This window comes from Hyla sarda, chromosome 1, assembly GCF_029499605.1.
Source record: "Hyla sarda isolate aHylSar1 chromosome 1, aHylSar1.hap1, whole genome shotgun sequence".
Classification (NCBI taxonomy): domain Eukaryota; kingdom Metazoa; phylum Chordata; class Amphibia; order Anura; family Hylidae; genus Hyla; species Hyla sarda.
Window position 1 is genome coordinate 327128079 of NC_079189.1, and position 27264 is coordinate 327155342.

The 27264-nt window shown below is 39.2% G+C and overlaps 1 protein-coding gene across 6 annotated transcripts in view; it reads right to left on the reverse strand.

Moving 5' to 3' along the window:
* The window catches only part of SVEP1 (sushi, von Willebrand factor type A, EGF and pentraxin domain containing 1), a 401736-nt gene that overhangs the window by 216143 nt on the left and 158329 nt on the right, over positions 1 to 27264 (reverse strand). For all 6 annotated transcript variants that reach the window (XM_056519354.1, XM_056519345.1, XM_056519336.1 and 3 more), the window contains 9 exons: positions 26242 to 26360; positions 23720 to 23849; positions 22617 to 22724; positions 20624 to 20755; positions 18969 to 19163; positions 17900 to 18021; positions 15752 to 15860; positions 15419 to 15604; positions 12341 to 12574 (listed from right to left, as the gene is read on the reverse strand). In XM_056519354.1, coding sequence (XP_056375329.1) covers positions 12341 to 12574; positions 15419 to 15604; positions 15752 to 15860; positions 17900 to 18021; positions 18969 to 19163; positions 20624 to 20755; positions 22617 to 22724; positions 23720 to 23849; positions 26242 to 26360 — 1335 coding nt within the window. The remainder of the gene's footprint in view (positions 1 to 12340; positions 12575 to 15418; positions 15605 to 15751; positions 15861 to 17899; positions 18022 to 18968; positions 19164 to 20623; positions 20756 to 22616; positions 22725 to 23719; positions 23850 to 26241; positions 26361 to 27264) is intronic.

A 27264-nucleotide genomic window follows, 5' to 3' on the forward strand; every position in this document is an offset into this window, starting at 1 on the left:
ATGCATGAAAACGATCATCAGCGGTATGCCAGATCAGGATTAGATAGGAGCCTATCTAATCCTAGTCTGGGGTCCTGCTGATGATCATTCTGGAAAATGAAAAAGTTTAAAATTGTCAAATTCTGACCCCTATAACTTTTTTATTTTTCCGCGTATGGGGCAATATGAGGGCTCATTCTTTGCGCCGAGATCTGAAGTTTTTAGCGGTGTCATTTTTGTATTGATCGGACTTATTTATATGAAAAATTACCAAAAATAGGCTATTTTGGACTTTTGAATTTTTTTGCACGTACGCCATTGACCGTGCGGTTTAATTAACAATATATTTTTATAATTCAGACATTTCCGCACACGGCAATACCACATATGTTTATTTTTATTTACACAGTTTTTTTTTATGGGAAAATGGGGGTGATTCAAATTTTTATTAGGGAAAGGGTTAAATGATCTTTATTTGCTTTTTTTTGCAATGTTATAGCCCCCTAAGGGGGCTATAACACTGCACACACTGATCTTTTTAGGAAACCATTGATCAATGATTCTGCCGCTTGACTGCTCATGCCTGGATCTCAGGCACTGTGCAGTCATTCGGCGATTGGACACCAGGAGGCAGGTAACGGGACCCTCCTCGTGTCCTACAGCTGTTCAGGATGCCACGGTGGTCCCGAACAGTCCCCTGAGCTAACCGGCAGCAGTTTACTTTCACTTTAGACGCGGTGATCAACTTTGAATGCCACTTCTAAAGGGTTAATAGCACGCGGCCGTGGCCCTGCTTCATAGAATGGGAGCGGATTCAGGGCATACGGGTACGCCCTGGGTCCTTAAGAGGTTAATATCCAAATTAGTATGAATGTCCCATGTGTTAATTTGGGAATCTGATAGAACAACACCTGGACAATGACACTAGTGGTTACAGAAGTCAGGTGACAAGAGTCCCCTGATGAACCCCATCATCTACAAGGGAGAAACACTTCAAGATGAGGACACGGGGAAAAGGGTGTTTTAGGTGACCATAGTTGACAGCCACTGAGAAGCAGGGCCACCTTATTTTGGGTGACTACTCTCTTTTAGGCAGGAAAAGCACTGTCTCATAAAGTAGGGATAGAGGCTTTATCCCAAGTTGCTTTCATCAATTCCTGCCAGACTGTAACAAACACCAGTGGCAATATAAAATATTGGATCATCTCCCTCCCTGAGTAAGCGTAAAGCGAAACGGCGTAGGGGTGGTCACAGCTCCAGGCATGTAAGTACAGCATGTTGCCTCCTTGGTATAGGTTTGGGGAATCTTTTCCTTTCCTTGCTTATGGCACTTTGTGGACCGGATGAGGCTCTTGACAGCCCTGTCTGGGAGCACACCTGTCCACATATGTACTGATCCTATATACCTCCCGAGTGGACAACCTGATGATACTACCACTATATATGTATATTCTATGTAAAAGCAAAATGTCCAGCGCGAATATGAAGGAACTGGATGTTTATTCCAATAGCCAAAAAGACAAGGAGAACATGACAAGGTGACGCGTTTCGGTCCTAAGGCTGGACCTTAGTCATACACAAGGTTGTGTATGACTAAGGTCCAGCCTTAGGACCGAAACGCGTCACCTTGTCATGTTCTCCTTGTCTTTTTGGCTATTGGAATAAGCATCCAGTTCCTTCATATTCGCGCTGGACATTTTGCTTTTACTTGTCAGTTCCAGTCGGTGTTGCCCACGCCGGTCCTGGCGCGACGGGCTGAGGGAGTGAGCTGGACTATACACTTCTTTGTCTGCATGTATATTCTATGTTTTAATTCCTGACTCCATTACATACTTTGTGCTATATATGCTATTATAGTCCAACTGTTATACAGGGTTATTTGTTTGGGCAGGCCATCATATGTACATCTGTACTTATAGTAAAGTTTTGTGGTGGAGTAATTCATCACTTCTTTCTGGAATTGCGACTTTTTCTAACTGTGGCTTATCCTTTTAAATTTACATTTTCAAGTGTTTATTAATAAAGATTTCTACTATTAAAATCTATGTTCGTAGTTACTTTTTTGGCAGGTCAGTCATATGTGGCCAAACTATTATGCTTATGAAGGGAGTGGATTATCACTAGGTGCATAAACTTTGTAGTGTTATGTGAGTAATCCAGTGTAGTTACTGGCTGTATAGATCCCCCTGACCTATATGGAGGCATAATCATCCCCTGGCCCTTATCTTCTTTGTAAACTTATCTAAAAACATTTGTTTTTTTCAGAGATCACATGAACAATGTATGTAACATCACTGCAGCACTTTTCTTTCTTTTTAACATGGCCACTATTGTCACTATTTATTATTCATTCACATTTTATATATTGATTTTATCACATTTATTTGCGATGTGATAAATTTTTGCCTTGTTAATTCATTGGCACTACCCCTTGTTCACCTGTATTACATTTTACACATTTTTTTGACACACATACATCACTTTCATTCTTATTATCACTTATAATCTTTTATTCTCCAATTTATTATATTCACTTAATCTTCATTTTTATCTTTATCTATTCATCTTATTATTTGGGGAATTTTGTGCATGTTCAATGTTATGTACTATCTATTGTATGGGGACTGCCCCCGTCTCACTTGACTCGGGGTATGCAGCGTCATGTCATCCAGTCTGTGATGTCATACCCGGAAGTTGGTGAAGCAGGGAGTGCAGTGGCAGGAGCGGCGGAACAACGCTGCTGTAACACCGAGCGCTCTGGGTCCCGCTCCTCCCCCGAAGCGCTCACAGCATTTTTCTCCTGCTTGCAGCGCCTTGGTCAGACTCGCTGACCGGGAGCGCTGCTCTGTGTCCTCCGGCGGGGATGCTATTCCCGCGGCGGGACGTGCCTGCCCGCGGGTCGCATCCCGTTCCATTCACCTGCTCCGTCCTCCTGCTCAGTCCCGGAGCGCGCGGTCCCGCTCTCTAGGGCACGCGTGCGCCGGGTCTCTCAGATTTAAAGGGCCAGTGGACCATTAATTGGTGCCTGGTCCAATCAGTTCCCAATCACTCTCTACACATATAAACCCACTTCCCCTTCCTGTCCTTGCCGGATCTTGTTGCCCTAGTGCCCTGAGAAAGCGTTTTGTGTATCCCTAGCCTGTGTATCCAGACCCTTTGCAGTTGCCCCTGACTACGAACCTTAGCCACCTGCCTTGACCTCTTGCCACGTCCGACCTTGCCTTCACCTTGTTCTTGTGTACCACGCCTATCCCAGCTGTTAGTGAGGTCGAGTTGCTATCAGGGGATACGACCTGGGAGTTACCGTCGCAGCAAATCCATCCCACCTTGCGGCGGGCTCTGGTGAAAACCAGTAACTTCTTAGAACCAGTCCCCTGATACGGCCCACGTCATCGCCTCACTGACACAGAGGATCCACAACCCGCATACCAGTCCGGTTCCTGACAGCTGCATTCAGGTATTATTAATTCATTTTATGATGTGGCACCAAGTGATTGGTCTCTGGGAACATAAATACTGAACCCTGCTGGGAGGACACCGCCCCTTAACAAAGGTATCCTGTGCCCTATTACTGTAATGTATGGTTGAGTGTTCATCTGTTTGCACTATGCTTTTGTTTAAATTGTGATGCTGCTACTCCCCTGCTGTGATAAGGCTTGCCCTATGTTATGCACTGAGGCACTTTGTATGATATCTGAGTGATACTGTGGCTTGTTTTTATACCCCCTGGGTGGATATCCTCCTATTTTACTATATATTATATTTTAATAAAGTATGTCTATTTTTTAACATGGCAGTTCCAGCCTGTACCATGTTTTCTACAACTACAGTGAACATTAAATTCAGTTTAACTCAGACTATTATATTTTGCAAATGAACATATAGAATAATACAAATGTGCCTTGGCTATAGATTTTTTATATATCTGCAACAGATAGAAAATACATTCCTGTTCCAGCTAGAGATTTACACACATTACGGTTTGTCTATTTCTACAGTGCTGCACTTGACACATTTGTTACATACAGCTGCAATTATTCCTGTAACACCAAATCTACCGTGAGTAAGCTCAGGGGTAAACTGCAATTATATCTGCCAAAAAGTATAAACATATTCCAAAGAGAAACCGAGCAAATGCTGTGGAAATAACACATTGCACACTTAATTCATTACAGACAAGTTATGTGGATACTATCGCGTGTGAACCCTAAGAAGTATATTTCCGATTAGCCTTCACATTGTAACCATCTGGTTAACACTGTCTAGGTCCTCTCATGCTACCAAAACAGCTTTTCCCCTTGAGCCATGGATTCCACAAGACTTCTGATGGTGTCCTGTGGTATTGGGCACCCAGATGTTAGCAACCGATCCTTTAAATCCTGTAAACGGCAAAGTGAACCATTCATAAAATCTACTTGTTTTTTGTAGCAGATTTCACGGCTGTTTGATCTGATTGAGATGTGGATGTGGAGACCAAGTCAACATCTTGAACTTTTTGTCATGTTCCTTAAAGGGGTACTCTGCCCCTAGACATAAAGGGGTACTCCACCCCTATATGTCTGATCGCAGGGGTCCCACTGGGGCCCTCGCGATCTCCCTGCTGCACACGACGTTCTTTTAGAGCATCTGGTGCAGTGTCGGAGGCTGATGATGTCACCGCCACAGCCGCTAGTGACGTCCCAGCCACACCCATAGTCTTGCATTAAGGAGCGTGGCCGTGATGCCATAACATCACCAGCCGTCGCCCCCCATCACCAATCATCTGGCATGGAGCAAAGTTCGCTCCATTCAGCAGATGTCTGAGGTGCCGCAGCCGAGATCACGGGGGCCCCAGCGACGGGACCCCCACGATCAGATGTCTTATCCCCTATTCTTTGGATAGAGGATAAGATGTCTAGGGGCGGAGTACCCCTTTAAAGAAGACGTCTCATACTAACAAACTTCCGCAGGAAATCAATGGGACTCTTCTGCTGCAAAATTTCATGGAAAATCTGCTGTGTGAACATAGCCTAAGCAATTTTTTCTCTGCTTTGCTATTCATTTCTAGAATTAGTATTCCTTTAACCCAATAATGACCATGGACGAGTATAGACGTCCAGGTTGGCGGCCGTTCCCGCACCTGGACGTCTATACTCGTCCATTATTCTCATGGGTGCTGCCCAGTGCACCCACGAGATCGTGGCAGGGACTCGGCTGTATCACACAGCCGGGACCCTGCTGCACTGCCAGGACCGAAGTAAACTTCGGTCCCGGCAGTTTTAACCCTTACAGCCGCGGTCGGAAATGACCGCGGGCTGTAAGTGTTATGACAGAGGGAGGGAGCTCCCTCTGTCACTCCTGCAGCACCCCGCATCGCGATCGCGGGGTGCTGTGTGTGCCGCGGCTGGCCGGGACCTGCCGCACTGCCGGGAGTGAAGTTCACTTCACTCCCGGCAGTTTAACCCTTACAGCCGCGGTCAGAAGTGACCGCGCGCTGTAAGGAGTTCTGACAGAGGGAGGGGGCTCCCTCTGTCTCCTCTGCAGCACCCCGCAGCGCGATCGCGGGGTGCTGCTTCATACCTGGGCAGCCGGGGTCCTACAAAGACCCCCAGGTCTGCCCTGGGTATTGCCTGAAAGGACGTGCCAGAGGCACGTCCTAATATGCTGTCTGCTAGTGAAAACTGGCAGGCAGCATATAACTATAATGCTTTGGAATACTAAGTATTCCAAAGCATTAAAAAGTGTAAAAATAAATAAATAAAATAAAAGTGTAAAAATAAATAAAAATGTAATAAAAGTGTAAAAAAAATAAATAAATAAATAAATAATAATAAAAAAATATATATATATTATACATACATATATATATATATATATATATATATATATTAAAAATACATTTATTAAATGAATCTAATTAAAAAAATGCATAATGTGTAGGATCGCATTGGCGGACATCCACAGCATGTAATATGCTGCGGATGTCCACCATGTGATCCTACACATTATGCAGCAGTCACGGTAATGAGCTCCCTGCTGCGGCTGGGTAGCTTTGTGTGTCCACTCATAGCGGCGGATTTCCCACCAGCAGTCATGAGCGGACACACTGAGCTACCCAGCCGCAGCAGTGATGGATATATCCGCCATGAGCGGGTGCTTATTCCCACAACATGGCGGATATATCCATCAGGAGCCTTAACTGTCACAGACAGACGCGTTATAATGCCAGCCGACCAAGGACTAATTCGGGTGGTCCCTGGTGCAGCCAATAACTTGTAGGAGTGCGGTATATAAATGTTCTGCCCTGAAAGCCAAATGGCGCTCCTCTCCTTCTGAGTCCTACCACGCGGCCTAGGAACCATATATGGCCAAAGCGGGGGTATTTCTGAACATGGGACAAGCAGCTTAATAAAATATAGGGTGCATTTCTTTCAATATCAGAAGTGATGTACAAAAAATATGCCCCCCAAATGATGCATTTGTGAAAAATTGCAAATTTCGAATTTTTAACACTGACTTTGTAATAATTCCTGCCAAAAAACTATGGTGTTAAAATACTCACTGTACCCCCTAGCGAATACCTTAAGGGGTCTAGTTTTTAAAATGGGGTCATTTGGGGGGGTGTTCCGATGTTCTACTACCTTTTAATTTCTGCAAACCTTGCATAGCACACAAAAAAAGATGTACTTTTCAAATTTTCAACATTTTCAAAATTTCAAGTTAAATTGTTAGGCTTCTAACTAATTTAAAATGTTAATGAAAAATAAAAAAATGACGTCAAAATAAAGTAGACATCTGAAAGTATAAGTTTCATAAACTATTTGGTCAGTATGTATAAATATATGCACCCTATTAGTGTTAAAATAGCAAAAAATCGTAATTTTTGGTAAAAATTTCATGATTTTTTGCATTATAAAAAAAAAATACAAATGATATCGGCTTACTTTTACTATGTACATGAAGGACGACTTGTGACAAAAAAACAATGTCAGAATTATCGTGATTGGCAAAACGTTACCAGAGTTATTCTCTAATAAAGACAGACATCCCCGATTTGAAAAAACAGGCCTGGTCTTTCAGGGGCGTACAGGTTTATTTGTATTGGTCCTTAAGGGGTTAAACAAAACTTCTACTTCTATTCGGTTAATAGGCCAGTACAGAAGCATGTTAAAGCTAGCGGATGCAACTATGTACTTTTAGAACATCAAACTCAGCAGCATTTATATTCTGAATACAATTCCCACTCCATGATCTTTACATAAATACAAAAGTGTATATGAAAACATCACACACCTTCAACTGATTGATAAAACCTGCAGCAGAAAACTAAAGGTCTGTTCCAAAAGACATTCAAAGTCAATCACCATAAACGCTTTTTTACTTATCGAGCTGACAACAGGCTCTAATAAAATATAATAATCCCCACAGGGAACTCTCTTAATGTCTGATCTAAAGAGTGGTGAAAGTGACTGGAGAGTGCTGAGTTCCCTCTGGGGTTTATTTAAGTTAAACTTACTGACAGTGAGCAGTATGGCTGAAAAAAAGGACATAATTGACCTAAACACATAAATGATGTTGTTGGCATATACAGTCATGGCCATAAATGTTGGCACCCCTGAAATTTTTCAAGAAAATGAAGTATTTCTCACAGAAAAGGATTGCAGTAACACATGTTTTGCTATACACATGTTTATTCCCTAAACCAAAAAAGGGAGGAAAAAAGGCAAATTGGACATAATGTCCCACCAAACTTCAAAAATGGGCTGGACAAAATTATTGGCACCCTTAACTTAATATTTAATTACACACCCTTTGGAAAAAATAACTGAAATCAGTCGCTTCCTATAACCATCAATAAGCTTCTTATACCTCTCAGCCGGAATGTTGGACCACTCTTCCTTTGCAAACGTCTCCAGGTCTCTCTTATTGGAAGGGCACCTTTTCCCAACAGCAATTTTAAGATTTCTGCACAGGTGTTCAATGGGATATAGATCTGGACTCATTGCTGGCCACTTCAGAACTCGCCAGTGCTTTGTTGGCATCCATTTCTGGGTGCTTTTTGAGGTATGTTTGGGGTCATTGTCCTGCTGGAAGACCCAAGATCTCCGACACAAACCCAGCTTTCTGACACTGGGCTGTACAGTGCGACCCAAAATCCGTTTGTAATCCTCAGATTTAATGATGCCTTGTACACATTCAAGGCACCCAGTGCCAGAGGCAGCAAAACAACCCCAAAACATAATTGAACATCCACCATATTTCACTGTAGGTACTGTGTTCTTTTCTTTGTAGGCCTCATTCCATTTTCGGTAAAGAGTAGAATCATGTGCTTTACCAAAAAGCTCTATCTTGGTCTCTTCTGTCCACAAGACATTTTCCCAGAAGAATTTTTGCTTACTCGAGTTCATTTTGGCAAAATGTAGTCTTGCTTTTTTATGCTTTAGCGTTTAATTTCATTTAGATTTCGATGGATAGTTTGTGCTGACACTGGTGCTCCCTGAGCCTGCAGGACAGCTTGAATATCTTTGGAACTTGTTTGGGGCTGCTTATCCACCATCCAGACTATCCTGCATTGACACCTTTCATCAACTTTTCTCTTCCGTCCACGCCCAGGGAGATTAGCTACAGTGTCATGGCTTGCAAACTTCTTGATAATGTTGTGCACTGAGGACAAAGGCAAATCTTGATCTCTGGTGATGGACTTGTAACTTTGATTGTTGATATTTTTCCACAATTTTGGTTCTCAAGTCCTCAAACAGTTCTCTTCTTGTCTTTCTATTGTCCATGCTTAGCGTGGCACACACAGACACACAATGCAAAGAATAAGTGAACTTCTCTATTGCCCACAGCTGTTTCTTGCCCCAGGGGAGTTTAAAGGAGCATCACATGCTTGAAACCATCTTATTTTCCCACAATTTTAAAAGGGTGCCAATAATTTTGTCCAGACCATTTTTGGAGTTTGGTGTGACATTATGTCCAATTTGCTTTTTTCCTCCCTTTTTTGGTTTAGTTCCAATACACACAAAGGGATAAACATGTTTATAGCAAAACATGTGTTACTGTAATCCTTTTTTTGTGAGAAATACTTGATTTTCTTGAAAAATTTCAGGGGTGCCAACATTTACGGCCATGACTGTAGAACAACAGAGTTCTATTCTTGGAATACATTGAACCATATAGCAAGTGCTTAACTATATGAGGTGCTGAGGTTACAATTCACCTTGAGCATGAACCCTGATGGGCCCTAAACAACCACTCTGACCCACTCTGACCCATGAGACTAGTACAATAAATGACAGGGGTCGTCTCACAGATTTTGCATTAATATACTGCAGCCATTGCTTCATGGGTTGTTTAAGGCTTAAATAATCAAGTTGATTGTCCCTTAATTTATAGTCCTGTATTTCCTATCAAAGTTCTCAGAATAAAAATGAAAGTACTATATATTTAATACTAAAGGTACTGCTTCATGCCTACAGAGGTTGTATGGACAGTCATTCATCTAAAGAACAGTCATTCATCTGAGGAACAGACAACAATTTCCACCATCATATTTACCATCATATGCTTGGCTGTGATGTAGGACAGAGCTGAATGAAAAGCAGAGCAGGTGACCACCAAAGTTTGGATTCTTAAAAAGAGAGGTGAAAAATTTCCAACTTTAGGTATCAAAAACCATATTATAAGTCTGCTCCCTTGGGCACCAAGTAGCACTCTTGTCGGGTTATTTGGTCCCAATATAATCAGATGTTATAATATGAAAGATATATGAAACATGGCAAAGTGTCTGCCATGTCGTATGAATTCTCAGAAGGTCAAAGTATCTCTCTAGAAATGTGTATTCCTTTCAAAAATTGCAAAGGTGTTATCTCTTCTAAGAGACATGTAGACAGAAACCAAATTTGAGACAGCGGTCTATCTCCAGTGTTTTTACCAAACAATGACAGAGTCTTGAGAGAAGCAAGTACTTGAGATCTTTAAATCTTAACTGTGTTAGGCTGGGTTCACACTATGTTTTGTAACTACGGTTCCCGTATACGGCTGGGAGGAGGGGGGGCAGGGCTTAATCACGGCACCCGCACTCAGCCGTATAGGGGAACCGTATTTAATGCATGTCTATAAGCCGACGGGAGTAAACTGCAGCCTCCGGTCGGCTGCTTTTTCGGCCGTATGCGGTTTCGTGACCATAGGCAAAAACGCGGTTGACCAAGTTTTTGCCTGCGGTCGGGAAACCGCATACGGACGAAAATGCAGCCGACCAGAGGCTGTGGTTCACTCCGGTCGGCTCATAGACATGCATTAAATACGGTTCCCCTATACGGCTGAGTGCGGGCGCCGCGATTAAGCCCCGCCACCCCTCCTCCCAGCCGTATACGGGAACCGTAGTTACAAAACGTAGTGTGAACCTAGCCTTAGCTGGGATTGAACACAATAGATTTCATATTTACTAAGCTAGAGATACCGGGGGACTCTAAACAAAAGACAAGGTGCAGATTCAGCTAACTAAAGGGGAAATACAGGTTAATAAATGTCTTCATAAAACCATTCCTATATATAATCTTATAATATAATCTCTGTGGCATGAATATGCTATCTTGCCCTATGATAACAATATTGATATATAACTGATAGTGGCATTATAATGATTATTATTATTATTATTATGTATACAGCTATGTAGCTAAATGTTATGTTCAATTGTATAAATAATGTGTGGGATGTCCAGTCATGTAATTTGTGTTGCCTGATAAGTTAATTCAGGAATATAGTAGCCATGATACATGATATAGATATGTCACTTAAGGAGAATTTATCACACATAGAATATACACTTGTGGAGAATTTAATCACACATAGAATATACGGTTATAATTAATGACTAGCTGTGATGTCATGTGACTAGAAAGGCGAGTAGCCCTGATCTCCATACACCCCCAGCCCCCCCCCCCCATCATCATTAGATGATCTGATATTTGTTTGGGTGGATCTTTAAGTCAAAAAACAAGCTAAAAGCAGGGGTAAGGAGGACAGATGGAGGAACTACAAAATGAAGCAAGAGGAGGCATCACTAAAGCAACACAGATCCCCATTACTGAAGTTCCTAGAGGCTACCTGAAGGGGCGGAGCCATAAAGAGCCAGGGAGAAAGCTTTGTGCCTTAAGTCATGTATTCTCTGATAACCGGTTATGACTACAGGCGTTTCCATGGACCCCATCTTTCTTTTATCAAGAAGTAAAACTATGCCTACACTTGGTAAGATACACAGGTTTCTTATTTGATTGTTACCTCATTTTTAATGTGGACGGAATTATATTATGTAGAGGAGCAGACCTGGCTTATATATAATCTCAATTATGAGATGGTAATAGTAATTTATAAGCCACACCCCCTTCTACTGCAGAGGAACTGCATCTTATGGGGATCAATGAAATGATCATAGTGCATATTAGTATAGTCCGATGGAATCTTTCTCTGTTCCACCACATGATATAATAATTCCCAAGAGGAAACTTAATTTAAGTCTTCCTAATTAGCAGCCTACTATAAATTAAATATTTATCTTCCCAGAGATAGTTGTGGTTATACCTGGGGAGGGGGGGGGGGGGTTACTCCCATTTTATATATGTAAAATGCCCATAATATATTATGTAATCAGATGATCTCTATGCAAAATAATATAAATGATGTCTGAACTAGCCTACTTCTGTGACTAAGCTTAACCCTGTTCCACTTCTTCAGTATTGAGACAAGTCGTTCAACTCAAATAACACTAAACTAAGTCATTACATAAAGTATAAACATTATTATTTGACATGGCTAAAAATGGAGAGGGTGCAGAGAAGGGTGACAAAGGGTGACAAAGGTTATCAAGCTAGACGTTTTAGGGCGGATTTGATCACAATGTACAAAAATATGAGTGGACAGTACAGAGATCTTTCTAGTGATACTTTTATACCTAGGCCAATAACCATGAAAAGGGGGCATCCTCTGCATCTACAGGAAAGAAGTTTTCACGATAATCAGAAACAGAGATTCTTTACTGTAAGAGCAGTGAGACTATGGGACTCTCTGCCACATGATGTTGTGATGTCTGATTTAATAAACACGTTCAAGAGGTGCCTTGATGTTTTCCTGGAAAAGTATAATATTACAGGTTATGGATACTATATTTATGTGGATAAAACATTGATCCAGGGATTTATTCTGATTGCAAAATTGGGATTGGAAAGGAATTTTTCCTCTGTCATGGTGCGTCTGACATCAGCCTTATGGTGTTTTTTTTTGCCTTCCTCTGGATCAACACAGTAGACTTTTAGGTTAAGTTTGATAGACTCTTCTTGTCTTTTTTCAACGTTATTAACTATAAAACAATTCAACTTACCACACATTCGTCCTTTCAGTACAGAACCTGGCCTACAGAAGAGAACAGCTTGTCCTTCCTCCAATGAGTTACTATCGGCTATTATCATTTCTGAAGAAAAGTGAAAGGAGTACAAGGGCTCCTTACGAAGAGTCCTCTTCAGCCTATTTGTTATGGTCTCTAAGGTTTTAAGGAGACGTTCTTGGTTATTTGATTCCAATGTGTCATTTCTTGCCTCTGGCAGTGGTACGCTTGCTGAAAATAAACATGGTGATAAGGTTCAAATTTTTTTTATTTGTGCAGTAGGTTTATTAAACATTTGACTATTGTTTTCAGATTGTTAATGGCAACATCGATATCACATAATGCCTCAGCAGATGTTCACAAAGATTAATGGAAGAAAAAATGAGCATGAAGATGGGTCATTTGGCATATGATAAGATACCATGTGATAGAGCGTCCTTCCAAACAACTGAGAAATATGATATCTAAACATAAAGATAAAGCTGTAAAAACATATCAACTAAAAAAGTTTGCGCTATAGAACCATCTTCATTTCTGAAGGTTTAAATAAGCCTGTGTAGAGCCTCTTGTTCTTAAAAGTCTCTAACACTCCAATAAGAAATGCTTTTAAAGTTCAGCAAGACATCTGCTTGACCTCTGAACCCTTGAGAGTTCCTACTATCCTACTGTTTACTTTGAAAAAATGCAAAGATAATGTACATCACACTAGCAATAGGGGTGCTTAAGATATTGTAATATAAGCTGATGCTAAAGCAATATGTTTTATTTTTCTTAGAATAAAGTGGAATGCAAGTAAAAATTACTTGAACATTGCAGCTGAGACACATGCAAGTAGTCCGTACATTTACTACAATTACAGTGTAACTGTCACTTTAAAAAACTTTTGACATGTTGTAGAGATATTTAAAAGTTTTGGTCAATCAGAGACTGAAAACTCAACCAATTTTTAGAACAAGTGGAGAGAAAAACATGACTAGCTGAGACAATCCCATAGACTTACATTGTAAGTTTGTCTGACTTAGAGATCTCTTCTTTCAGTTCTAGTTATTGGTCGTGGTCTAAACATTCAGACCCCAATCAATCAAACTTTTGGCACATCTCTAAAAATGTCAAAATTTTGTTAAAGTGACAGTGCTCATTTGAAGGAATGATCCAGTGAACAATTATAAATAGCTATCACATAGTGTTAATATGTGTTTTTCTCCTATACAATGCTAGGGCTTTGAAATTCTTGTAATTTTTATTTTTACTGCATTATTTGCAATACATCGCTTTATCAAGTAACTGCCAAGTAATCATGACACAAATGTGATATTGGTACTTGTGTCTGTCATATGTTAGTTACCTCTTCCTATATAGATATTAACAGGCATCTGAAGACAACTAAGCCCCTCCAAGTCTGCTTAAATAGTAGAGGCAGCAGTTATAAACTAAGTGAGTACATCCCTCACATTTTTGTAAATATTTTAATGTATATTTTTCTGTGACAACACTGAAAAATAACACTCAGATGGTGTCAATGGTGTATGGAGCATGAAGACAAGTGTATACAGTCAAGTATGGTGGTGTGAGTATCATGTCTTGGCCTGCACAAGTTTTGCTGCCACTGGAAAGTTACAGTTCATTGAGGAAACCAAGAATGACAAATATGTTCTGGGCCACAGAGCAGTATGCCAACATGATAACAACCCCATACTCACCTCCAAGACCACCACTCCCTTACTAACGAAGCTGAGGGTAAAGGTGATGGAGTGGCCAAGCATGTCTCCAGATCTTAACCCTATTGAGCATCTGTGGGGCATCCTCAGACAGAGAGTGGAGGAGCGCAAGGTCACTAACATCTACCAGCTCTGGGATGTTGTCATGGAGGAGTGAAGGAGGACACCAGTGGCAACCTGTAAAATTCTGGTTATCCAAGAGGCTAAAGGTAGTTTTGGAAAATAATGATGGCCACATAAAATATTGACACTTTGGGCTTAATTTCCAAAGTGTACTCCACTTTGGAGTTAACCTGGAGGATGACATTTGCTGGCATTGAGATTCTGGACATTATGACACCAGAGATAGTGGCCCTCATTTACTATTGCAAACCCGACATGTTTTGTCGGGTTGTGCGCCAGTTTCGGGCGCATTGCACCTGAAATTCTGTCTGCGTCTGTATATGCTCCTGAAATTCTGTCTGCGCCTGAATTTGCACCTGAAATTGCACCTGAATTGGAAAAACCCCAACTAACTCTCCATTTTGCTAAGGAAACCCGAAAAAGGGGCGTGGCCATCAGGGAAGGGGGCGTAGTCACAGAAAAGGGGCGTGTTCCCGACATTTTCACAAAATCCCAACATATTTACTAAAGTTTACACAGAAAATGTGGTGGATTTCCTACAGGTCAGAGCAGGTGTAAAAAAAGCAAAGTGTAGGGAAAGTGGAAACTGTAGGGAAAGCTTAGTAAATACCGTGGAAAATAAATTGTAGGGAATTAAAACCCAGAAAAAACCTACAAAACACTCTTAGTAAATAAGGGCCAGTGTCTGCAGTGCTTTTTTTGTGTGTTTTGCCATTAGTTTTTACCTTTTAATTTGTTTTGCAATAATTTATGTATGTTGCACTTTGCGTATATGTTTTACCTTTCACATGTCATTCAGTGCACACCCTTTTTTTGCATGCACTGTGAAGACTGGGCGAGCGTGAGGAAGCATTCTTTCAAAGAAACACAGTTTTTGCTGCTTCATTCACCCATTCCTCTTCCCTTCACCTCCTTGATTAAAATTGATGGACATGTGTCTCTTTTCAACCGTATTATGTAACATGAAGTTCCACTATCCCTTTTTTGGATTCAAAAACTGTACAATGTTGCCTATGTTATAATGACAGTGTTCGGCTATTGGACACTGCATGTGATGATCGTGGTTTGGCAACCGGCCCTTCTCCTCTGGGGAGATAAAATTCCAAGACCAACACAGGGCGGTAGTAGACAACCCCTTTAAAGGACAACCCCTTTAATAGTTCTTCAAAGTACTTCAACCTTGTGGTCTACTTTTAATTTTACGCTTATTTTTCCAAAATATTGTTGTACTTACCTGTAATATTAAAAACAAACTTAACTTTCTGTTCAGTTGGTGAAATATTCACCCTTCTATGTCTCTTCACACGTAGATGAGATGTGGTATCAGACATGGACTTTTCACCCAGTTCATCCTCTGTTACATCAAAAACATCATCATAAGAGTAATCCAATCTGTTCGCCGCTCCCCAGCCACCAGGTCCTGGAAAAGGAAAATACATGTAAAACTCTTATTTCTTCATTTTCAAATATAATAGCTATCTACATAAGATATAGGAGGAGCTTTAGACATTATAAAATATGAAATGGAGATGAAAGAATAAATCATAAGTGGTAATTGTCCAGTCACCTATAGCAAATCCATTCTCATAATCATAATTGTATTCAAGGCACTGTCGCTGGTACTGATCTTCAAGCCGGCAATCAATGTCATCGACATCACTGCAGAAAGACGGAACCTGTAAATAAATACAAGTCTATGAAACATTGCACCAATCGATATATTGATACCCAAAATATAATGCATCTTTTGACTAAAGCTACAGATATCTGTTTTATGGCACATGAATAAATAGGAATAAAGTAGTTAATCGGTTGTATGATATTTTTTTGTTTATTGCTTATATAATAACCAATTAAGACTAAATTAAAAGTTAAAGGGGTACTCCGGTGGAAAACATTTTTTTATTTTTATTAACTGGTGCCAGAAAGTTAAACAGATTTGTAACTTACTTCTGTTTAAAAATCTTAATCCTTCCAGTACTGCAGCTGCTGTATAATACAGAGGAAGTTGTTTTCTTTTTGAATTTATTTTCTGTCTGACCACAGTGCTCTCTACTGACACCTCTGTCCATGTCAGGAACTGTCCAGAGCAGGAGAGGTTTGCTATGGGGAATTGTTCCAGCTCTTGACAGTTCCTGACATGGACAGAAGTCTCAGCAGAGAGCACTGTGGACAGACAGAAAATAAATTCAAAAAGAAAAGAACTTCCTCTGTGTATTATACAGCAGCTGATAAGTACTGGAAGGATTAAGATTTTTAAATAGAAGTAATTTACAAATCTGTTTAACTTTCTGGGACCTTTATCCATTACTGAGAAATGAGTAAGTCTAGTAAACGCATTACCACTGAAACTGCTGACTTAAAAACTTCTCTCATACACTTATGCTAAATGACACTAATGCTCACGTATGGGAGTTTTGTGCTCCAGGTCAGACCTGGAGCAGACTTGTGACTTTTTTAAAGGGGTTTGCAACTTTTTTTCCCCCTATGTGTGACTTTCACACATGATACATTTGTAACCACTTCAAAGTGAAAACTGAAAATAGCTTAGGTAAGGCTGTTTGTAACTTTTTGCTTACCCACAAAAGTCGCACAAAAAAGTGCTTAGGCGCACGTGTGACTTTTTGTAATGTGACGACTATTTATGTCAGTTACAATACTGAAGCGATAGTATAAGTTTATAGGAAATACTGTACAACTGAAAGGTAGCTTCAATATCCTGCAATTCAGCCTCAAGCCTGGGTAGAAAATGAGAGGCATTTTGGCCTGCAGATCCAGCACTCTTGTAGTTTGCTTGAAATGGCATTTCAGCTGGTCCCATAAATACTTGATTGACCAAGGAAATAATGTAATTTGGTGGAGATATTACTGGAAAACCCATGCTTTGTGTGGAAGAGCATAAATTTGCTGAATGAAAAATGGCAGGTGACAGCCCTGCCATAATAGGTGACACATGTGGCCACAGGATGTCCTACACATATTGCTGAGCAGCTAGTTAGTGTCCCACTTTTAGGAGTGAACAACTTTTGTATGTGGTGACTCCCCAGATCGTCGCGTTTGTCAGTGTATCTCCACTAATGGTCTGTCTGGGCTGTCCTGAGCCTGTTCGCGTTCATTTTTGGCCATGCATAACTACTGCTTTAACACCTCCTATCAGCTGGGTCAAAACGGCCTAATTGTCGAGCAATTTGTCAAAGCGACCATCCTCAATTCATTGATGTGACTCTTTTCAATCTGTCAACTGTGCAAAATATCTTTGAGTGTGACTTAGAAGAAAGTTTACCACTCAACAATCTTTTACCAGGAGGTACACTACCCAAAAGTAGCCCCTGAAAGTTTTTTTTTTTTATAGAGCAGTGGTAGAAACACTTTTATGTCCTCTTGACCCAGCGTCTAATCAAACCACACCACCTGTGAATGCTGAGTTTTCAGCAATGTGACATTTCTTTTTGGGTGCATTAGTTTCTTTTTGGGTGCATTATCAAGAACATTAGGTCATATATTCCAGTCAGGAAACTAAAGCAAAAGCAAACCTTACTAGAATAAGGTGTTTCATACAAGAGTTTGAAACACCTATTGTATCTTCTGATGGGCTCTGAGTACCGTAAAGATGATGTATCCTAGACTTCCAAGGTGTTATTGTTTATAACATTTTTAAGTACTGTAAAAGTAAAATCGACTCTTGAATGAACTGCAAAAAAGCAAACTCGCATACCATTTTACCAAGAGATGTTTGAAAAGCATCTGCAAAGTTCCTCAGCAGGTTGGTGTCATCACATCGTGTGGCCTTGTACAACATTTCAAAGGACTTGAATCCATGGTTAGCAAAACGTTTCACTGTAGATTATAAGTGTAAATGAATAACATTAACAATCCTGTTCTCCCAGCACCCTTTGAAAAAACATGTAGCAAGTGATGCTCAAGATCTTCTAGTAACCACCTCCATTATAACATGTTTAGGAAACTAAAAGAAATAAGGTGACGCTCATTTTTTTTACTTTAAAGGGGTACTCTGCTGGTCAGCATTTGGAACAAACTGTTCCGAACGCTGGAGCCGACTTCAGGAGCTTGTGACATCATAACCCCGCCCCACATGACATCACACCCCACCCCCTCAATGCAAGTCTATGGGAGGGGGTGTGACGGCTGTTTGTTCCAAACGCTGAGCAGCGGAGCACCCCTTTAACTTATAGTTAACTTCAACCTGTTTGAGACAAAACTTGACTATAGACTATATAGGTTTAAATGCATTACTATTACTTTCATTCACCTTTAGTGTTGAGCGGCATAGGCCATATTCGAATTCGCGAATATTCGCGAATATATGGACGAATATTCGTCATATATTCGCGAATATTCGCATATTCGTTATATTCTCGTTTTATTTTCGCATATGCGTAAATTCGCGTATGCGAAAATTAACATGTGAAAATTAGCATATAGAAAATTAGCATACTCGAAAATTCGCATATGCGAAAATTAGCATATGCAAATTTTCGCACGCCAGTCTCACACAGTAGTATTAGAGCCTTCTTTACACCACACAAGCTGGAAGCAGAGAGGGATGATCACTGTGATGTGTACTGTGAAGAAAAAAAAAAAAAAAAGAAAAAAAAAAAAAAGAATATTCGTAATTACGAATATATAGCGCTATATTCGCGAAATTCGCGAATTCGCGAATATGCGATATTCGCGAATAATATTCGAATTGCGAATATTCGCGAGCAACACTATTCACCTTTAATAAAAAGGGATATAACATGTTTATCTTTGATGGTGCTTACCAGAGCAGTCAGGCCAATCTGTTGCTTGTGGTGGCTTCCATAAACCATCTTTAAAAGTACAATATAGATTCTGAACAGTGCCTTCTGCTACTTCAAATCCTTCCTTACACTGGAGTGTGCAGTTTATGCCATCCGTGTCCTTAGAGCAGACAAATTCCCCATTTTGAGGTGTTGATGGAATTTCACATGGTGAGCCTACCGATATGACAGTATCAGTGAGAGACAATTCTGTATTGGTTTATTTTAGTTATCTTTTATTAAAAGTTATCACCATACAAGTTCTAGTTGACTAATGTACTTAATAAGTGTTAAATGTGGAGGCCAGTATTATGCTGTCTTGGCAATACACTGTGCCACAGCTGTAAAAATCTACACCAGCTTAAAGGTGTACTTCCCCCTAGAAATCTTAGATAAGGTGTCTGATCGCGGGGGTCCGGCAGCTGGGACTCCCCGTAATCTTCTCCGTGACACCACGGTCATCCCAGGCTCCATGTCAGATGACGTGCTACCAAAGCAGCCATGTCCCCTTTATTCATGTCTATGGGAGGAGGTGTGACGGCTATGTACTAGCCATCATGCCCCCTCACATAGACATGAAAGGAGGGGGCTCCAAGCTCTTCTGGCTTTTGCCCAAAAACTTCAGTGGCAGTTTTCCAAAAAATGATAGAAAAAAACCTGTGTGAAAACCTAGCTTAAAGCTGGCATAGATTTCCACTACAATTTAAGCCTGCTACCAAGCATAAATTGTGGTAGTTTTGGCTAAAAGCTCTGCCACTCCAAACAAAGCCCCACTCACTTAATGAGCCAAAAGTTTGGGAAAAAGTTGCAAAATGTATTACTCTTAACTCATCTGTGCCAGGCATAGACCTTAATAATTTCCCTTGTTATGTAAATGAAGCCTTTTGAGTGTTTTGAGTGTGTCGGCATATTGTGTTATGTTAGTTTCATGATAAATTGCAATCCTTAACTAAATTAAAAGAAAGGCGGGAAGGACATATTTGAAGAAGAATAAATACACTGAAAAGGTTTTAATGAATTTAGGTTTTAGTGTTGACCCAAAATTGACAAGAAAAGAATAATAGATCCTAGAAGCCTTTCTGAAGCCCAAAAGACAAATTTGAAGTTTTACATTTTACAATTTTTACATGTTTGATCCATTTTATTGGAAGGACAATTATGCTTGGATGGGAATAAGGAAGAAGATGACCACCACTTAGATACATTTATTCAGCCTTAAAAATTATGAACGCACAGTTGGGAGGTCAGAAGGCTTTGAAAAATGAGATGACATTCTGGAGACATTCTAGTGAAACACCATATGGTCTCTTGGAGATGAACAGTACTTCATATATACAGTATGTGTCAATGTCAATTTCAAGGAAACCTTTTTATAATGTACTCATCGCTCAATAACTTACCATGTGATGTATTGAACACTTTACAATTAGATGGTTTATGTGTTTCTTTAGTTAAAACCATTAGAGAACTTTATGGTAGCAATTTAGTGGTGCAATTTTAGACTGTGAAATGTTCAATGTTTTAAGCAATTAAAAAGCAATAGGATAATAGTAACACTAATGTTCTAAAGCAACATAACAAAATGAGAAAAAACACCTACAAACCAATTACTGGGCTATAGCGACCTTATACTGTACCTTTAATGACAATATGAATCTCACACGTTCTAGTATTACCCGAAGGATCAATCGCAACATACTGAACAGTTGTTTCCCCTTTAGCAAAAATATCTCCAGGAGAATGAGTTTTGGTAATAATTAAAGGAGCACCTAGAAAAATACGTATAAATAGGCAAAGGACAGAAATTTAGGTTGATGACCACACATGATTTATGTCAGAATAAAGCAGTTTAATAGCCAACTTATTCATACTGGGAATTTAGAAATTGATATTAAAAATTGGAAATAAATGTTAAGTTGCCTAAAGGTTGCTCATTTCAGTTATTTTAATAATGTAATTACTTCATGCCATAGACCAGTGTTTCCCAATAGGGGTTCAGTGAAATCTGCTTAGGGGACACCTTATAGGCACCCACAGCAAAATATGACAATTTTATGGTAGGTTATAGCCAGGGTAGAAGGATGAATTGTTATTTATGGGTTATTCGTTTATAGTTAGAAAATTGGTAATCATTGCCATGTAATGTATTTTACCCCCATACCTTATAACAATATTTTGTGCAATTAGTTACATATAATTTTTTACTTTTGATAACACCTTAAGATAACACTATTGTTTATTGCTTATTGGTTGTATTGGAAAAAAAAATATTCATATCAACTGGCTCCAGAAAGTACAGATTTGTAAATTATTTCTATTAAAAAAATCTTAATCCTTCCAGTACTTATTAGCTGCTGTACACTACAGTGGAAGTTGAGTTGTTATGACCACAGTGCTCTCTGCTGACACCTCTGTTTGTCTCAGGAACTATCAATAGCAGGATAGGTTTGCTATGGGGATTTGCTCCTACACTGCACAGTTCCTGACATGGACAGAGGTGTCAGCAGAGAGCACTGTGGTCAGACAGAAAATAACTATACAACTTCCTCTGGAGCATACAGCAGCTGATAAGTACTAGAAGGATTAAGGTTTTTTAATAGAAGTAATTTACAGTTCATGCTGGCTATTTTTTCTTTTTGTTCTTTTGCAACTTAGGGGGAATGGCACCCTCTGTAGCTGTGCACCCCTCCCCTTTTTCCCAGGAGGTATTTTAAGTTAAATTGATAATGGCTCCAGCATGTCACCCAGTCAGAGACTATATGCCCAGTAGAGGTGAGTGTTATTAGTGTTAGGCTCAGAATGTGTGTTAGGGTGCCATCCGAAATGAGGCCACCTCAGCATGGAGCCTCCATTTTTTGACCAAGTGTGCTGCTGCAATCTTCTTTTTTTGTATAATTTACAAATCTGTTTAACTTTCTGGCACCAGTTGATTTAAAAAAAAAATTCCACTGGAGTACCCCTTTAACAGCACTTTATAAATAATGGTTTGAGATTTAGCAAACATATTTAATATGCATACAAAATAGCTCTCCTCCAGAAAGATGAGAGCTGTCTCACTAAACTACCTACTGGAGGTGACTACCTTGTAAGTTATTGAGCCTTCATACAAGACTGGGGTTCACCAGCCAAACCAGAATCTGGAAGAGAACAGAGTTAACTAATATCTTGCACTGTACTGACAAGGGGCAAGAACCCTGACACAAATGTCTACCTATGGGTCCTCTTCCCTTTGGAGGAGATGCTGATGATTTGGTTGATTTGAGTTTCAAGCCTGTTTCTACCTGGTAGTACTCCTAGAGGAAAGTTAATATGTATACCTTTTTTACCAAAGAGATTTGTCTGGCCTTGAATACTTCTAGAGATAGCTAGCAGTCTCCATTGTCTTCAATTGTATTCTTCTGCAGCATGAAAACTGAGGAATTTATGTGACAGTAACTTTCGCTATTGGAAATTAAAATTCCGGTCTCATATTAATTCTTTCTGCCCTCTATGGATATGGTGTATGCTTGAGCAGTTCTAGTGCTGATTGATTTGTTTGATGCCTGCAGTGCATGTAATATCTGCCCAGATTTTCTCTGGATGGATATTTCATAGTGTGAACCTAGCCTTAGAAGCCCAACTTGCTCTTACCTGAGTTGTCGGAGAATTGTGGTTCTTCCCAGGTAACACTCTGCTTGCTATCAATTGCTTGAATGGCTGGCGGTGATCTGCATCTGTCTATGACCGGAGGATCTACATCTAAAACACATATAACACAAATAACAGTTATTGTACAGTTAATAAACATAGCTGCTTCCTTCCAGAATCAGCACCACACCTGTTCATGGGTTGTGTCTGGTATTACAGCTAAGTTCAATTAAAGTGAATAAGGCTCTGCTGCAGTACCAGAAACAATCTGTGTACAGATTTTGGCCCTGGTTTTAGAAGAAAGCGGACATGTTTTCATTTTTTTTTCTTTAGGTTCTCCACAATTTCCAAGGCATGTTCTAGACTTTACACTACGCTATAGGTGTGCATTATCATTATATCTATAACAGTTTTTTTTTGTAAGCCTTTATTACCTATTTACATGCAAAATCCATCTATTCTAAATGTATTTAATCTATACTAATATTCAAAGTTACACACCTCTTAATAAGGTTCTCAGTAGGGTGTGGGGACCTTAATAAACCTTCATTACAGAGAATCTGCAAATGCTGTATTATTCTATTAAGCAAGCTGTAGGTGTTCTATTGTCACTGATTTTTGAAGCCACCTTGCATTTATAATAAGGCTTTACTGTTCAATGTTTCTTAACTAATCCACTTAAATTGTTAAATTACACAATTTACTTTGTTAATTTATTGTCACTTTTAGGTTTAGGCTATAAAAACATTAGAGTGAATAGCTTATAGTAACAGTATGAAATAACAGTCCTGGTGTGATGACTAAATAATGACTTGGAAATTGCCTGATCTCTAAGTATTATGGAAAAGGACAAAAGCAAAGTATCACAGAAGCCAGGCACACTAAAACCTTTTAAGCTTAAAATCAATATATTTCTACTTTTTGTCCATTTTTTGCCATTTTAGAAAGGTCACACATATAAGAGTAACTTGAGAAGAGAAATTTTTAATAACAATCTAAGTTTTAATATGTTAAATGTTACTATAATTCCTTGATATGTTTGCATAAAAACAACTATGGAACAAATATGATGTACATAAATATCCAATAGTATGCTTAAAACTTACCAATAACCTTGATGTTGAAGGTACAACTCGCCTGGTTACCTGAATTGTCTGTTGCAGTATATTTTACAGATACCTCCCCGATAGGAAACATATGAGGTGGTAGAAAAGCTGGACTAACCTCAATCAACACCTTGAAAAAAGAAGGTTTAAATAGTATATACTAGGATGTATAACATTCTTGTTGATCTTTACATTGTGATTTAGCAATAAGCTCTTTGAATGTGCCCAATGACATCACCCAGTGCCACATCACTTACCAATCTATTTCAGTCGGAAACCATTCATTTCTTCTTCTATCCATGTCATAAGTCACCAATATACCCTTAGATTTCTGACAAGGACTTCCACCTTCTAAGCTTCAGATTTACAGTACTGTGCAAAAGTTTTAGGCTGGGATAGAAGAATGCAGCAAAGTTAAGTGAGAAATTAGTTCTGGTGACTTTGTTTGGGCCCAACTTTAGGCCAAAGAATAATTTAGATATGTAAGGATTACTGTATAAACTTTTTACATATAAAGCAAAAGAATCAAAAACATTTGTCACCAATTTCTCATTTAACCTTCCTCACTCTGCTTTACTTATACATTTTGTTTAATTGTCTACAATTGTGACCATTAACCATTGCTGAACCTTTCTTTACTTACCTTGTTATGTACTTAAACTTATTTGTACCTGTATACACTGAAAGGACTTTAAACTCAGTATTTTAGCATTTCTTTTTAACTGGTATTACATGTTTCTTTTAATTTTTCTGAAAAATTCAATAAAAAACAATTTTTACTGCAGTAAAGTAAGAACACTTTAAAAAAAAGAAGTATTAGTGTTAATATTGTAGTTTTATCAATAATCCAAAATGAACAGAAGAGAAATCTAAATCAAATCAATATTTGGCGTGGCCTCCCTTTTCCTTCAAAACAGCGTAAATTCTATTAGGTACACTTGCACAAATTTTTTTCAAGGAACTTGACATGAATATTGTTCCAAACATTTTGGAGAACTAACCATCAATCTTCTGTGGATGTAAGCTTAAGATAGCTTTTAATAATATTCTATGATTGGGGTCATTGTACTTCTTCACAATTAATTTGGAGCCAACCAGGCGTTTTCCTGATGGTATTACACGATGAATAATTTTTGGTCTTTATTTCTCAGCATTGAGGACACCATTAATCTTGGCCAGATCCCAAACTCCATTTGGTAAATTGCAGCCCCAAACTTGCAAGGAATCTCCAACATGCTTTATTGTGTTACCTGCAGACATCCATTATTGTACCATTTTTTTGGTTGCAGACAAATGTTGACTCATCAGTCCAGAGCACCTCTTGCCATTGTTTCTGTACCATAGTTCCTATGTTTTTGTTCACAGATGATTAGCTTGTCCTCCATGTCAAAATCAAAGATTTGTGGGCACAGTTCTTTCATAAAGAGCACTTCTGGCCAGACTTCTCCAAACAGTAGATTAGTGTACCTGGCACTGTTGCACATCTTCTGATTTTGAAGAGAAGTAAGCATAATGGGGAGATTTATCAAAACCTGTGTAGAGGAAAAGTTAACCAGTTGCCCACAGATCGCTTCTTTCATTTTATCAGAGGTCCTTTTTTTTATATGAAAGAAACAATCTAATTGATTGCTATGGGCAACTGGTCAACTTTTTCTCTACACAGGTTTTGAGAAATCTCCCCCATTGGATGTGTCTATCAATGTGTCTTTCATTTTCTGCACTCAGTTTCCTTGACCAGCCCCTGCATCTGTTGTCTTCAACATTTCATGTTTCTTTCTCCTTTCTGCTTTTTCTTGAACAGCACATTTTTAAAACCAAGTCTGCTTTGAAATCTTTGCCTGGGAGATACTTGCTGATGCAATATAACTACCATGTGTCTTGTTGCTGTACCCTGTATAATGACACTGTCTTCTACATCCTCATATTTGTAGCAGAGTTTGGCTGTTCCTCACCGAGTACACAGCTGTTTCTGCTTCAGTTAATTACTCTGTTTTAATCTACATATGGAAATAATGATGATCATCATCTGTTTGGTATAATTGGTTAATCATGCACCCTACTATAATCCTACAAACGACTTTATTCAAGTGTACATAGAATGATTGATGTTGTTATAAAGGAAAAGGGTGCTCACCCCTAAAATTCATTTGATTTAGATTTATCTTCTGTTCATTCACGTTGCATTTTGTTAATTGATAAAAAAAAATAAACTATTAAAACATCTATTTTTAAAAGCATTCTTACATTGCAGTCACACCTGCCTAAAACATTTGCACAGTACTGTAGCTGTGGTTTTGGTCACAGATTTAACCATTTAGCATGTATAACGAGAACAAATTGTGGCAAAAAATTGGAAATGTATATTAGACCTTTCTTGATGAATATCAGGAAAAAGAGACATAGGTGATATAAAACTTAATTCTAAAAGCAGTTTCTCCATTTACAATAATTTTAAACAAATATGCCTCAACATCACTTTTTATATTACAAAATATTAGTAAAGATCAAATTGATATTGTTACCTCTTCTTCTGTATTATCTGTCGCTTTCGGAATTTCCCAATCAATTTGTGCTGTATTTTGGTGCTGAATGTTTTCTGCAGTTATATTATCCGGACATTTGATTACTGGAGGTTCAATGTCTGAAGCACATAGGAAGACAGAATAAGTGCAAGGCTGAAGGTTAAGCAGGTAGGGGGAGATTTATCAAAACCTGTCCAGAGTAAAAGTTGCCCAGTTGCTTATAGCAACCATTCAGCTTGCTTATTTCCTTTTTAACAAGGCCTCTGCAAAATGAAATACGTGATCTGATTGGTTGCTATGGCCAACTTTTCCTTTGCACATGCTTTGATAAATCTCCCCTGTAGTGTTCACATAGACTGAATGGCAGTGCATAGTATAGCTATTTACTATGGATGTTTACTCAGTGCTGCCATACAGCATCAGCTGCTGTATGTTCAAAAGTTATTATCTCCATGGGCACTGCATCATAGGGAACATATATCCATACTTACAACATTCCCCTACTATTGAGGGTTAGGACTAAAAACAAACTGACGCTTTGTGAGGTCACAGCTGCCAAACTTAAGGTGGCCAAATATAAATATATTGCTTGTATTTACTACACAGGGGGAATGGCACCCTCTTTAGCTGTGCACCCCTCCCCCTTTCTCACAGGTGGTGTTTTAAATTATATATGGATCCAGCATGTCACCCAGTCAGAGGCTATATGCCCAGTAGAGGTGAGTTGGTATCTGAGTGTTAGGCTCAGAATGTGTGTTAGGTTCCCATCCTAAATGAGGCCACCTCCCTGTGGTGGATGGGGGACACGTTTTTGATCAAAAAAGTGCGCTAAGAGCCTCAATTTTTTGACCAATGTGTGCTGCTGCAATCTTCTTTTTTGTATACTCTGTATCTGCCACAGCAGTGTGCACCCATGTATTAGGTTGTTGTGCTGGCTATTTTTCTTTTTGCTTATATATATATATATATATATATATATATATATATATATATATATATACCAGATACAGGCGCAGCACTCCA